This window comes from Protopterus annectens, chromosome 12.part0 (genome assembly GCF_019279795.1).
Source record: "Protopterus annectens isolate FY-2018-M chromosome 12.part0, PAN1.0, whole genome shotgun sequence".
NCBI classification, from domain to species: domain Eukaryota; kingdom Metazoa; phylum Chordata; order Ceratodontiformes; family Protopteridae; genus Protopterus; species Protopterus annectens.
Genome location: NC_056746.1, coordinates 143,193,271 through 143,207,530, shown reverse-complemented (window position 1 = coordinate 143,207,530; position 14,260 = coordinate 143,193,271). Strand labels below are relative to the sequence as shown.

General features: G+C 41.6%; 1 protein-coding gene across 4 annotated transcripts in view; it reads left to right on the top strand.

Moving 5' to 3' along the window:
- The window catches only part of NDE1 (nudE neurodevelopment protein 1), a 653,710-nt gene that overhangs the window by 520,698 nt on the left and 118,752 nt on the right, over positions 1–14,260 (top strand). For 2 of the 4 annotated variants that reach the window (XM_044089170.1, XM_044089168.1), the window contains one exon: positions 5,860–6,046. The exons of 1 other annotated variant lie outside the window; for it this stretch is intronic. In XM_044089170.1, the coding sequence (XP_043945105.1) occupies positions 5,860–5,945 (86 nt within the window). In that variant the 3' untranslated portion in view covers positions 5,946–6,046. Of the gene's footprint in view, positions 1–5,859; positions 6,047–14,260 lie in introns of those variants that run through there. One more of the 4 variants, XM_044089166.1, reaches the window with a different exon arrangement.

Below are 14,260 nucleotides of genomic sequence, written 5' to 3'. Positions count from 1 at the left end.
TCCCTCAAGTGATTAAAAATTCTGTCCATCCACTTAGTGTAGTTGGAGGGAATGATTATTGGCTCTCTTTGTGTAAGAGTTGTTCATGTGGTTGTTGGCGGAATGGTCCTACTCACAGCTGCAGGCATAATATGGAATATCACTGTAGGGGCAGTCACTCAGAGCAGGTTCAAGCTTGATCTGCTCAGTACGTCCCCCTTTGACCCATGAACGCTTGCACCTTGACTAGACCTGTGTTGGGGTTAGGTAGTTTTACTTTTGCTCCTGCATTGAGGGAGAGATTTATTCCATAATTTTATCTGTGTGTGATTAGTAGAAGCTCAGGGTAACCAACCTAAAACTGGACGTCATTTTCTAGAGTCATGTGATCATGTATTAGGAATATTGGGATGGGACCAGAGAATTTCTGGGGCCGGCTGCCAAGCCTACATGTGTTAGTAGACCCATATAGCTTAATGGTTTCCTGTACCAGCATCTTAGGACCTTGACATAAAATGTATGTTGGTCTGGTGGGAGAGCATCATTAGGAAGTTCAGTTTGTAAGGCTCCAATGCATGTCTTTAACTCGCTGTAGCTGTGGTCCCAGAAACTCATAAATGACCGCTTCTATGTACACATTCTTGTAATAAATGCATTCTGGTTCTTCGCTTTACATGCTAATGTGAAATTGATGAGCATTCTTTGCAGGTGGCAAGACCCTCCTGCACCTTCACACCTTCCACTGGGAATTTTTCTCAGTGTAGAGTATCATCTTAGAAAAAGCGTGATCACTGTTAGGCATTGTAATGCTTGCCTCACTTTTTCACTGAGACGCACTGACTGCGAGACAGACTTCTGACTGTCAAATGAGTGTACAGTCAAGTTGCATTGCTGGGAAGCAGTGAAACAAAAGTAGATGCCAGCATTAGTTTTTATAAATGTGACTGCAGCTTGGCCAGTACAGTCAAGTGACTGTAAGCTGCTTTTGAGCTCACGTCATTCCTGACCAAGCCTCTAACCATTCATGCTGTCTTTGGTAGCATATATGTCAATACAGATTCATTCTGTCATGCTTCAGTTCTATCATACTTCCCTTTCCCTCTGGGTCTTATGAGTACAGGAAGGATCATAAGGCCGCTGTCTTGGAAATGGACATGGAAAAGTTGTCCCCACCACCAACATGACCACTACCACACAATTTACCTTTTAAATGGTCCTTTGCCAAGTTTATTAGAAACCGCTTGAGCTGACCTTGAGCCTCTGTCCTCCCCTGAGTTGTCTAATGGAGTTTTTGAAACATCAGTAATGTCATCATAGCAGCCTGCAGAGGTACCCCTGACTGTGCCCAGTTTTCCATGAATAATGTTGATGCCTTTTAAATGCCTCTGCCTTAATGGGCAGAGCAACTCTTAAGCACAATTTGCCTGCTTGCTACCAGACAAGGAAGGCAGAGCTCAGGACATGGATTACCCCTTTACTACACAGGGCCTTGGAGCCTTTAGCAGTTTTTTTTGTGTTTGTTTTGTTTTTTTGTTTTTTTTTTTTTAAATCACCCGCACCAGTTCCACTCTTACTTCATTTGGAAGACACTGAATAAGCTTGACAAACCTCCTTGACTTTTGGTTCAAGGGGAACCTTTTTGAGACCTTATGTTTGGTTTTAACATTGGGGTTTCATGTGCCCTCCTGAGCTATTACTTGTGCTTATGCTTTTGTACAGTCACAGGCTCTGGTGTGTGCATGCACAAAATGATTATGCAGAGAGTTGCCACTTTAAAGCAGGAACTTGGAAATATGGATGCTCACTTCATGGAAGAACTGGTGTTTGGCTAGTCAACCTAGAGAAGGAAGTAAGCCCTTTCTTCTTTAAACAGTATCTGTGATCCCTCTACCTTGCCCTCCACTGCATTCTTTTTCAGACTGAGTCAACCCTAAAAGAGAGAGAAACCTTTCTGGTATCTGTAAAAGGCTCTGTTGCATAGTCTTGTCTTGCCTTGTCCAGTGCTAGAAGAGTTACCCAGGTCAAAAACGTTACCAGTGCAGCTGTCCTGATTCTAGTTGGGGCCTGTCATTGATTTGGAGGTGTCTAAGTTTGTCCCACCTTGAAGAACCATTAAAAGGATCACCCTTGCCATGATTTGGATCTCCTTGGTCATCCCCAGGAAGAGCTGTGAATGTCCATTTTAACAGCTCTTTAGGACATCCCTGATAGTAATGCCACAAGAGACCATAGAAGCTGTTTCTCTTCATGGTCCCAAAGGGACCTCTTGATTTCTGTTCCTTTCTGAGCTTCAGTGGTTTCACCCAGCACATCTAGTTTCAGGTGGTCACCATCCAGGCAATCATGCTTTGGGTACCACAGGACACATGGATGAGGTGCTGTGATAAAACCTTTGGGCATATCACTTGGGCTGCACCTTGGAGATGACTGTGGTTCAACCTGGTTATGCTTCAGAACCAGTACAGAATTATGCCATTTAGTCTTTCATTACTGCTCATAATTGTTATGGCCTAGAAGTGAAGTGTCTCTTGGTGTCCTCTTGCAAGACTGACTTGCATCTAGTTGCCCCATCTAAGAGTCCCCAGAAGTGACCTTCCTTTGGATGCAGTCTGTAGAGTTGCCAAAAACTGGGAGAAGTATTCTCTGCTTCCTTTCAAGTGGAAGGCTTTTATCAGATCAGAGTTGTACAGTTTTATTTGTCTGCTTTTCATGCCCTTAGCAAGGGCCCAGGATGTCATGGTCTTTATATGTGGGCTGATGATGCCACAAAGGGTTCAGTTTGTCTCTGTGATGCTTTCTGGGCTTGATGATGGACATTATTCCATTTGCATTTTTGAGGCTGTGGGTGTTTGTGGTGGACTGTAAAGGCGTCTTTAACAGCAGAACAGTCACGGAGTCATGGACCTGCTTTGGTGTCAGACCATTGTGGCTAGGATTTGAATTGGTGGACTCTCCCCACACATCATTTTGTGGCTTTTCCCTTTCTGCAGCCTGATCTGTCAGTTTTTGATAGACACTTTGGAAGAATGTTTGAGAACCCATCTATGATCCTGCATAATGCAGGCACTGACTGCATTTCAGACTTTTAGAACTCATTGAGTGCTAATGACCCTGAATGGTTTTGGAGTAGCTACTTTCAGGACTTCCCCCTATTCATTCAAATAACCTCTCTGTTGTATAGTACTCAGGCAAGCAGATGGCTGGATGGTCATAGCCCTTGTACTGAGAAGCAGTATTATTCTGCCATTCGGCCATACATGAGGCTTCCTTCTCTCTCAGCAGTTCACATCCCTGGAAAAGTGAAGCAGTTGATGGATACTCTTGAGATGGCTCTTTAGTCCTGTTCTAGATTCGTAGTTAGCATCTGGCTTTGGTCTTCTGGAAGTGGTCAGTTGACTGACCTGCTTGCCTTCCAGGAGATCGTGATTTTTCCCTCTACTTCTGTGTTCTGAAAGGCTCTGAGGAGGTACCAAATGGATGTGCGATCCTCAGCCTCCATAGGCACTACAAGTTCCTGTATACTGATTCCATTTTTTACTGCAGAGTTAATGGAAGAAAAATCAGAATAGATTCTCATTACCTCTTGATGACCAAGAATGTAGTGGCTTCAGGCTTTAAGGTTCCTAGAAGTACAAGTAACCTTGCTAGTCCTATCTAGGGCTGTCTTCATTAGTTTGGGGAGAGCAGCCAGCTCTGTCTTTAGGTCTGGCTCCTCATATAGACCCATATTTGCTAGATTTGTCTAGTATGTGCATCAGTGGTGACGCTGCCAGGAAACACTCAATTTCTCAGGCTTTTGCTGCCAATTGGAAATTTTCAGTTTATACCAAGTGTTACCTACCCCATGCTGCCTTGTTTGGTTATCTTGTAGATGATCGTGAGTTGACTTAGGCACTGGACCTTTGTTATTTTATTGTCAAAATGTACGTGTTAACATTTTCTGTACATGATAGCCTTATAGAGAGCAGAATTTGTGGCTTAACATTGGCAGGTCAAATAGTTTCATGAAACTAGTGCTGTCATTTGTTTTCTTGTTTGAAAAACCAACCTCCCTCCTCACATGGAACCTAACTGCAAGGGTTGACAGGCTTATCCCACAGGCTGTGTGAGCTTGTTAGCACAGCATTGTTGAGGTCCATTCTTGGGGGGAGGGGCATTTCCTGGTGGCAGTAACTTGCATAAGATGGCATTCACATATTTCAGGTTTGTAAGTACAGGGAACCATATCTGTTCTTTCACAGTTGAGTTGTCAGATCTTGCATTTGTTTTGTTGATTTGCAGAAAGGTATTTTGGTAGTTCTTATATGGGGAAATGGTAAGTTTTGTTGTATGGCGAAAACTGACTGGGAACTTTTGGGCCCTCCTGACAGTATGCACATGGTGCAAGAAAAATCTCTCCTGATAAGATGCATACGCAGTAGTGCATCCTTTTTATTATCTGATTGTTTTCTTTTAATTACTTTTAATTAAAATGTATTTTTTTAACCCAGTACTTTTAAGTGGAAGTGTATGTATGGGAAGTATAAGCCTTCAATTCTGTTTATATAGCTTATGATGGTGTTATTGGCTTCTGTTGCTTTCTTCACAAGTCGAGACCCAGTTTGTCCATAGCCTGTTTTACTGCTATGATATTATAGTTTCTTTTGCTTCCTTCTGTTTGTGTGGAGCTGAGCTGCATCCCCCTCCCAAGCATTATTTTTTTTATATTTGCAGTCCTTTTTGTTTAACTGTGGCAGTTTATATGCACTACCTACATTTCATTGCTATGTATCAGCAGTAACTCTGCTGATGAGTTTAAGGTATGAATAACAGCACAAAACTGTAGCTTTTATATAACACTTTTATTTTGAATTCTTGTTGTGTGTTCCTTGTTTGGAACTAGTACTGACTTGGAATTGTTGCAGAAAGATTTACAATCTTCTGCACTGATGCTTCCTGCAAGGGAGTATGATAAAAGGGTATAGTTAGCTTTGAAAATATTGTATCTGAGGGTCATAGAATATTTAGCTGGTGTTATCAGATGTTGGAACATCTGCAAGGAGTTTGGATATTCCGATATGTAGTGAAGTTATACACCCCTTTTTGGGGTGGTCTTTTGTGAGCTGTTAACTGGTTCGAGATGCTTGGTGTTAAATCTAGGAATAGCGTCACATCCATTTTCAGACTGATTGTTACGAGCCTCTTTTTTAATGTATCATCATTGGCAAGAGCCAGGGTGCTAACATTAGCCTTGTAAAAATAAGTGCTTGTTTTTGGTGTTCAGGGCATATCGATATGACCTGCATTTAAAGCTGCTGATATTGTTTTGTGATCTGATGTACAGTTAACGATGGAATGGAAAAATACAGTGTTCCTGAAAAGGATAAAATAGTGAGCAACAGCTGGATTAGGGAGATGCTTTGTAGACCTTTAGGGCCTTTCACTCAAAAATTGTGCAATTACAAAAGAAAATAGAAAACATTTTTTCCCACTTGGGAGTTGAGGGTTAGGTTGGTTAGGCTGTACGTGTTACATTGTCTGATTTTTTTCTTAAGAAACTGCTTGATGCCTTGATTGCATAACGTTAACAGCGCAGCCTTGTTTTAACAATACATTTAGAATGAAATTTAATGTGGTTTAAGTTTTGATAATGTTGGTATAGTTCAGTGCAATATAACATGAGAGGTTGCATATAGCTGGAAAGTATAATGAACTACATTAGATTTTGAAAGGTGACACCTTGACCACTGATGCTACTATGAATAGTGGTGCCTAGTTAAGGAAGAAAAAGGCAAGGTTCTCTTCTGTTTAGTACAATTCAGTGTTTACAAAGTTTAAAAGTCTAAATGTGTTTGTATTTTTTTATGAGCTAGTTGGTCTTATAGTTTTTTTTTTTTCCAGATATTGAAGAATATTTTTCAGGTGTTGCAGCTAAGAGGAGCTTCTCAGCAATTTTCATTGATTTAAGATTCAGTGTACTGTTTTAAGGTACTTTTATATTTTGGCTATGGTGATGTTTGCTACTGTCACTTGTAATTGAAGACTTAATACCATAGCTAACATTTATTAAAAGCTGAACTTAAAAACAGTATTATTTTAAGTGTGTGAGTTTTCTGTTTCATACATATTTTGCATTGATGCTCATCTCTCTAACTTTTTGTTGCAGAGTTTCATTTTTTTTAATTACATTACGTAAATTAAGCAGGAGGCACAGAGACTGTCTGGTTTGCCTGAGTGTTGCAAGAGGCAGCTGGATCCCACCATCCAGTTTCTCCTGCTGCCCCAATTTGTCTTAACCTTTTGCCACCATTCGAGTAATTATTTCCACCTGCACCTTCTTAATCTGTGAAATAAAAGTACATTTTCCTTCAGATTACTCTGCATTGCCTTATCTCCTTTTTCTGCTTGCCCTCCCTGACTGGAGTAATCACATTTGATTTACCCCATATTGCCTTATGTACAAGTGTCATACCTCCTGTTTGTCCTTTTTTGTAGAGCAAATTACGTCATCACTCCAGTACACTGTCAGCATTATTTCTTTCACTGTAAGACTACATTTATGTGTCCATGTGCACTTGTGGCCTAACCATTGCATGATAGGGTAGCATCACCCTTCTGTTTTTATTCCACCCTGCTGACAGAATTTGATTTATTTTTGCTGCTGTCATTTCATGCTTATGGTTAGACTTTCTACAAGGGAAGCACAGTGTACTTGGATGGGTTAAAAGTGAAATTGGCCACCTTTTAAATAGTGTTTCATCTCTCTTGAACCATTTTCAACCTTACCCCCTCCATCTAGCTCCACTGTCTGCAAATGTCTGTCACCTGTTGATAGACTGATACTGTTTTCCATGCACTGTGTGAGATCAGAGATGAGCACATTAAGTAGAGTTAGACCCAGCATTAAACCTTGTTGGCATACCATTTGTTGTGGTCTTACACTCAGAAAGCTCCCAGTATTGTTCTCCATTCCCTTTAACAAAGTTTCCACCTCAACCCCTCCCAATTTGCTGCTCAAATCTGTCCCCGTTCTTTTGTCATATTGCCGAAATCCCAACACAGATGTTGTCTACCTTCTTCGTGATCTAGTTATGGAATTACAATGCACTACAGTTGACTGACATGACTCAACAAAATTTGTTGAACAAAATCTTTTGTATTGGAAATGTAAGCATTGACTTCAGCACTCGCCTCACAGCAAGAGGTTCTCCCGTTTGAGTCTCTGCTGGAGCATCTTCTGTGTGGAATCTGCATGTCCTCCCCACTGTCGAGTGACATTTAAAGACATGCAGGTACGTGCGTGTGTGAATGGGTGTGCCTTCTTTGAAGGTTGGGCATCGGGCTGGCAACTCAGCACTGTAAAAATCCACTGCCTCGAGTTCAGCTGTGGCAACCCCTAACCGGGGAAAAGCCGAAAGACTTACTGAAGTCAGTCTCCGTGATTCATGTTTTCTGTGCCATTTTGTTGTTCTGAATTGCTTGCTTCTCCTTCCCCAGGACCATCCCTTCTCTAAGAGGCTTGTTGAATGTAGTTTTGCCAGAATGACCACCTCACTCTTTGTTTTAATCAGCATTTCTTTTTTAGAATGTTTAGAGCTACTCATGCTTCCTGTGCCTGTTCCCTCCTCCATGTCAAAGATGCTTTTTTCATCTCTTCAGTTATCTCAGATAATGTACATTGTCCTGTCTTTTATTGTTTCCCAGATTTATGTAATTGCTGCTGTTTTGAACATGAATGTGAAGTGTTCGTTAAGACTTTGCTGCCTGGTTTCTTTATGCTTTTTTCCTTTCCATGGATTCTTATACTTGCCTAAAACTTACCATCTCTTAATGCTTCGTGACTGCATGTTTTCTTATTCCTTTTTGACTTGGTGATACATTTTGTTTCTCATTTTCTAGTCTCCAAGTTCTCCATATGATTTATCTCCCCTTCCCTGCATTTACTTTTATATGGTTTCCTTTTTCATTTAAGGTTGTTCTCATTTTGATAATGAACAGTACCAGTCTGCTGCCTACCTTGGGTAACTGATGACATTTCCCTTTTTTAATCCCCTCATCTCATTACTTCATAATTTTTTGCAGGTGTTGCTAGAACTGTTTAGCCTGGCCATCCTTAGAGAAAATATCACGGTCTTCATTGAGAGGAAGGTTTGGTTATGGAATGTGCTTAATTCATTTACTTACAGAATTTTACTTTACTTATTCCAGGATTGACAAAGTCAGGGCTCCTGAGGCGATATTTTAGTAATAACTACCTTCTTCAGAGTCTGCTTGCAAGGCAGCTGTGCAAGTCATGACATCTTATTTGACTTGCTAAGAATCAGTCTTGCATTTATTGTCTGCTGATGACCAGGAGAAGTGCGGGAGTTGCGTCTTCTGGCAATAGCTTTGGGGGTTGAGGTTCCATTATGTGGAGTTCTAAGGCTAGACTTGAGAACCTGTTTTGAAAAGCAATTCAGTATTGTTTGACGTTTTGCCCTATAGTGCTACTTCACGTTGTCAGACAGCTATGTTGGTGCCTTTTAGAAAACAAATTACGCACTTTTGAATAAATTGTAGCATCAATAGCTTTATTCAAGTTGTATTACAGAACATTTCCTGCTAAAAGTGTACCATTACCAGTTTGCATAGTTTCTTTTTTTATGTTTGGCTTGCACAACAGGTGGTATACTTTGTCATTTATGAAGATGATGTGTTTGTGGAATTTATTTTTTAACAGTATAAAACTCCTGAAAAGTTGATTTGGTCATTTTGTTTTTGCTGGTTCATTTGATCTTGACAGCTTCAACAGGAGAAGTAAACTTTTAGCAAGCACTACTTAATATAAGATTCACCATGAGGACCTTTATTGCATTATTATCCACAATAAATGGAACTTTACCTCAGGCACACATCAGTCTCAGTTTTAAGAAATGTAGGTACTGCAATGTAAAAAAAGGGCCCTGTTAAAAGAGCATGACAAAAGAAAAATTAATGTTTTTTCTCATTCTTGCTTGGGGGAATGGCTAGATTAAAAACTTTAGATTGATTTAATAACAAGTTTTAAGAGAAAGCAAGTAAATGAAAGAGTATCAGCACAATGCCAGCGTAATCCTATGGGCTAGGCTTGTAAAGGCTCCAAGGCCATTAGCCTAGTACACACCTATGAACCTATGACACTGAGAAGCTGGACATTCTTAGACTATGTGCAAGGTTGCTTCCCACCCAGGGTATCAGCCAGAAAATTATCTTTAAAGGAGGAGTGATCTTGCACCTTTTTCAGTACTTGCCATTTGAGACGAGGCACTTGAAAACAAAGCTGTCTGTTTGGTATTCTTTTTCTCTGCTTTTGATTTTTTCAGATAGTTTTTATGGATTTTTCAGTGTCTAATGATGTCACTAGAAAAAGTCACTAGCTATTGAGCCTGTGGTAGTCATTCATAGGGTTTTCACCTAGTGTTTTTTTCTTGGCAGAGGTCATGTGACTAACTCTTAACATTGTAAAACTGTAAAAAATATATTTAGTAGAGTTAGAATTCCCAGAGCCTTTGTAGAATTTGGGACAATGTTGTTGGAACAGATGACATCGGCCTCTTCTATAGCAGGTGAAACTTCAGCTGTTTGGAATCCAGGGGAAAAACACCCTCAGAAGAATCCCTAGGAAATGCAAGTATTGTAAATAGGGGAGACCAGTGAAAGTGCTAGTTAAAATAAATAAGTGACTTTAGAGACCCTCTGAAAAGAGCAGGTTCATCTTCCTCTCTCCCAGGTAGTTGTCCAGCTAGTAGCTCTGTTTGTGGTTGCCCCACGTGAGTAAAACAAAAGGTTATTGTAATTATCAGTCCTGCAGTGTTTACAATATGTTGGAATGATCCTTATGCAGCCATCTGTCCATCTTTTCAGTTCTTCAGAGACTTGGATGGCCTTAGAATGGGCTGGTCTTTTCCCAACTCTGAAATTGTCAGAAGATGCTTGTTACCCATGAGAGAGATCTGCTTATACCTTCTTTAGCAATTCATCATATGGTTCGCTGTTCTAGTAGTCTTCACTTGTTTGGACTTCTGTCTAAGGCAAACCATCTGATCTCTCCAGAGTTTAGCACCCTTTTTGATCTGTGCCTGGCAGATGCCCTCCCACATGGACATTACCCATGTCTGCGGTTTGAGGGACATGTTCCACACCATCTTTTTCTTGCAGCACATCATGAGCACATCAGTATGCATCTTTCAATACATTATCAATAAGTTCATTTGGCTTCATTTCTGGAATAGAACGAGAAGTACCATGTTGTGAAAAATCTATTTTTTCTTGCATGCTTACTGTAGTTTTATGGACATCAGAGACCGTAGATGTCAAAGGTTACAGAGTAATTTAATTACTTGACTGTAAAAAGCAAATTCCACTCAAGGATTTTCATATTCAGTGCTTATTTGGACTGGCGATGGAGCACTTTGTCGCTTCCTGTCCCTGCTGCAGTGTGTTTAGTAAGACCATAAAGCAGAGAGCTAAATCTCTTCAAGACTACTGCAGAACTGGACACCTTGTCCACTACTGACAAAAAAAGCATAAGGCAACTGAGGAGTGCTCATGAGTGACGAAATACTGAGAAGCTGGTTATCTTTGTTCAGAGTCCAAAGGTCCCCTCCTAGACTTCAGTGTGTTTAGTCCAGTGAGGAGCTTTTGTATTCATCAACTCTAAGCAGATGTTCATTGTGTTTCACTGTTGCAGTCATTACACTTGGGTTATCCTGCTGGCAGGCTACCTGCAGTCGGCCTGAATTCCAAAGTCCTGGTCCGGCGTTGGTTGCTGTCACCTCTTCCCTGACGTCAGTGCGCCAGGGGTATATAAGATGCAGCTGACGCCATATTCTTCAGTCTTTCTTGCTGCGCAGTGCCCGAAGCAAAAGCAGTTTGCAAGTGCTGGTCGGCCGACTCCTGAGATTTTCTAAATTGAATTTTGGATCCGAAGTCTTCAATAAAGCTAAGTACCCCATTGGGGAAACTTTTTCTTGCTCCAGACCGATGTCAGTAAAAGTTAACAATTGTATTTCTTGTGGGAAGCAAATACCTCATAAGGATTTTCATTCTTACTGTATTCCCTGCCTAGGCCCTGACCACGACGTTGCTAGTTGTCAGTTTTGTGCTATATTCAACCAATGCACTATTAAGCGTCTGTTCGATTTTGCTTTACATTACTTTGGCTGACGATTTAACTATATAATGCTGTCGGAACAACCAACGACTGGAGTTCATAAAAAACGCAAGGGCAAAGAAAGACAGGCATCTGAGGTCCAAAACCGATGACGAAGCCTCTTCTAGGCCAGTCGCTGGTTCACCGGTTTTCATTGAGGCGTTTTCGCAGCCCCTGACACCTGCTACCTCAGAGCCACAGGCTGCCTCCGACTCCCACGTGGAGACAGCTAGGCCTTTGGAAACTCAAGGTATTGGGCCTACGGAAACAATTCCCTCAGATGGGTCTGGAGCCGCTGAGCAGGCATCGGCTTCTGAGGGTGTTTTCAGACCTACACAGCTTACTATCAAAACTACTTCAGCAGCTAAGTCTAAAACACCTTTAAAGACAAAGAAACAAGTACAGCATTCTCCTGGACAGTCATCCATGCCAAAGAAACAGATGCTCAAAATGGCCGAGGACCTAATTACTTTGATCAGGGGTTCCCCCTCCTGACAAAAGTCCTAGGCAAGACACTATGACTCCTCTGACCAGGTTTCTATTTCTTCTGATTCCTCTTCAGAACAGGGATATTCTCTTCCTCCCTATGAGGACTCTGATGCTGAAGATTCTGTCCCTTCAGCCTCTCCTCCTGAGGACTACTCTTTTGGGGAAACCCTGCACACCATGAGGGAGCATTTCTATTGGGAGAGCCAGGATTATTCAGAATCCAAGAAAAGGCTCAGAGACTTTTTTTTATTGCCTCAGCACAGGCCTCTTGCTATTCCCCCTGTACTAGATATTGTTGTTGATGTTCTTTTGAATCCAGTTTGACTCCTGATTCTTTACCCCCTGCACCAGTTAAGCCAGATAGAGGTACTACAGGGTTCCAGTTTCTCATAAATTTCTTTATAAAAACCCTGCTGCTGATCCTGAAACTATGTCTCAGGTTCCCAAAGGGTTCAAGGCTTCCACTGCAAAAAAGCCTGTTCCCTCTGATAGGTATTCTAGAGCACTGGACAGATGGGGGAAGAAAGTTTACACCTCTGCTACTTTAGCTGTAAGGGCTTTAAACTGCCAGTTTCACATGCTTAAATATCAACAATACCTAATGTCTTTGCTAAAACAGAAAATGCTTACTAGCCCTGAATGTCCTGAGAACAAGGAAATGCAGGATTTATTGCATGCAGCTGAACAAGTGGGAAAGCATACTTTACAATGTGGTTTTGTTTCATTAGAGGCATCTTGCAGAGCCGCAGTTACAGGTTCTGTCATTTGAAGGCATGCTTGGTTAAAAGAACAGAGTTTACCTGATCATGTTAAAGCAAAATTATTGGATGCTCCATTACAGCATGATACTTTGTTTGGTGTTAAGGCAGAAGAGGTGTTAAAGAAAATGGAGGATAAAGCAAAATCAATGCAGACAGTAAAGGATTTCTTACAGGTTCAGCCACCTAGATTTAGCAGGTACTGGCCTTCTAAAAGTTGGTCCTTTCCAGCGTCAGACAGGCCACAAAGAGGCAGATACAGACGCCCAAGAGGCAGATCTGAGCCCCAAGGATTTGTATTTGTATTGCCTACTTACTTGGGGGCACCTGACATCTGGGGCAAGAAAAACTGAAGAAAATGGTGTTGGCTGCATCTTATAATACCGCTGGCGCACTGATGTCAGGGAAGAGGCGACAGCAACCAATGCTGGACCAGGACTTTGGAATTAAGGCTGACTGCGGGTAGCCTGCCAGCAGGATAACCCAAGTTTAATGACTGCAACAGTAAATGCACTCGAACATCTACATTTATGCTAGGTACACAACTGTACTTTCTGATGCCTAATTTGACTGAGGGCTGTGGAAGTATCCTTCAGGAGGCTGCCTGCACTCAAATGACTACACCTCTTCTTAAGCTAAAATCATTCTGTCATTTATTTGGCTTGGACATCTCCACAAAGGATTCTGGTTCCAACACCCATTTTATGATTACCAAGGCTGAGAGCAATATTCAGTCTTTGTCCAAAGAACCAAGGTAGAGGTCCAGGTCACCCTCAGAGGTATAGAGGGCTCCAAGGTTGTCACCACTCCCAGAAGTAGCACCCAAGCTATCCATATCCTATGTATCAAACTTTTTAATGTATCTTGAGCTGGGTAGGGCCTCTACCCATCCCATGTCCCCTTTGAGAATCTGAAGTTGGCCCAGCACTTTTCTTATGCTCACAAGACACAGTGCAGCCTTCCTCTGGTCATTCTTTGGTGTTGGGGTCTGTGTTCAGAAAAGAAAATGGAACATTCCCCACTCTGATTCCACTTGCACTGAGATGGATTAGCTGACAATATATCTCTCTGGTATCTTCCCTACCCTCGGCTGTGGATCAGACACAGAGAAAATCCTTTGTTCTATATCAGATGTCTGATTTGGTGATGGAGTCGAGATCAATTTAAATGGGAATTTAGGTGAGGTCTTTGAAGCTCAGAAAAGATAGAGAGAACTTCTGGGTTTACCAGAGATAAAAATGTTAACCATAACTCCAGTCATTGAGGACTTGGAGGATATTTTTACCAGTGCATCCTTGAAACCTGACTACTAGTCTCCTGTCCTGACTGCCTCTTTAGGGTTATGAATTGTTTGCACCACCACCTGTTGCTAATCCAGATGTTGGTGTCCCTGGATGTCAGTAATGTGTCTGATATGGTTCCAGCCAAGAGTCCACATCCCAGTGATAGACAAGTAATATGCTTGACCACATTAGAAAAAAAAATACTGCTGCCACCATTATGTGCCAAGAAAGGTAGGGTCCTGAAAAATAAGATGCTAGAGTTATGCAACATCTCCTCACCTTTCAAGTTGATAGGCATGCTTTCAGATGTGGCTGTAATGCTGTGACTGCATCATGCAGGATGGCACTTACTTTTTCAGTCATTAGGAGACATGCCTGTCTCTGGACTCGTCTAAACTTCTCTAAAGCAAATTTCACACTCCTCAAAACAGAGGTGGAATCCTTCAAAGCCCCCGGGCCTGTGGAAAATACGGCCCAGACTGCAGAATCCTTTATAAACGCATTCTATGAACACATTCAGGAATGCATGGATCATGCAATCCCAAATAAAACCAAGACCAAGTCCTCCAAAGGCAGGCGTCCTGTCTGGTGGACCCCAGCCA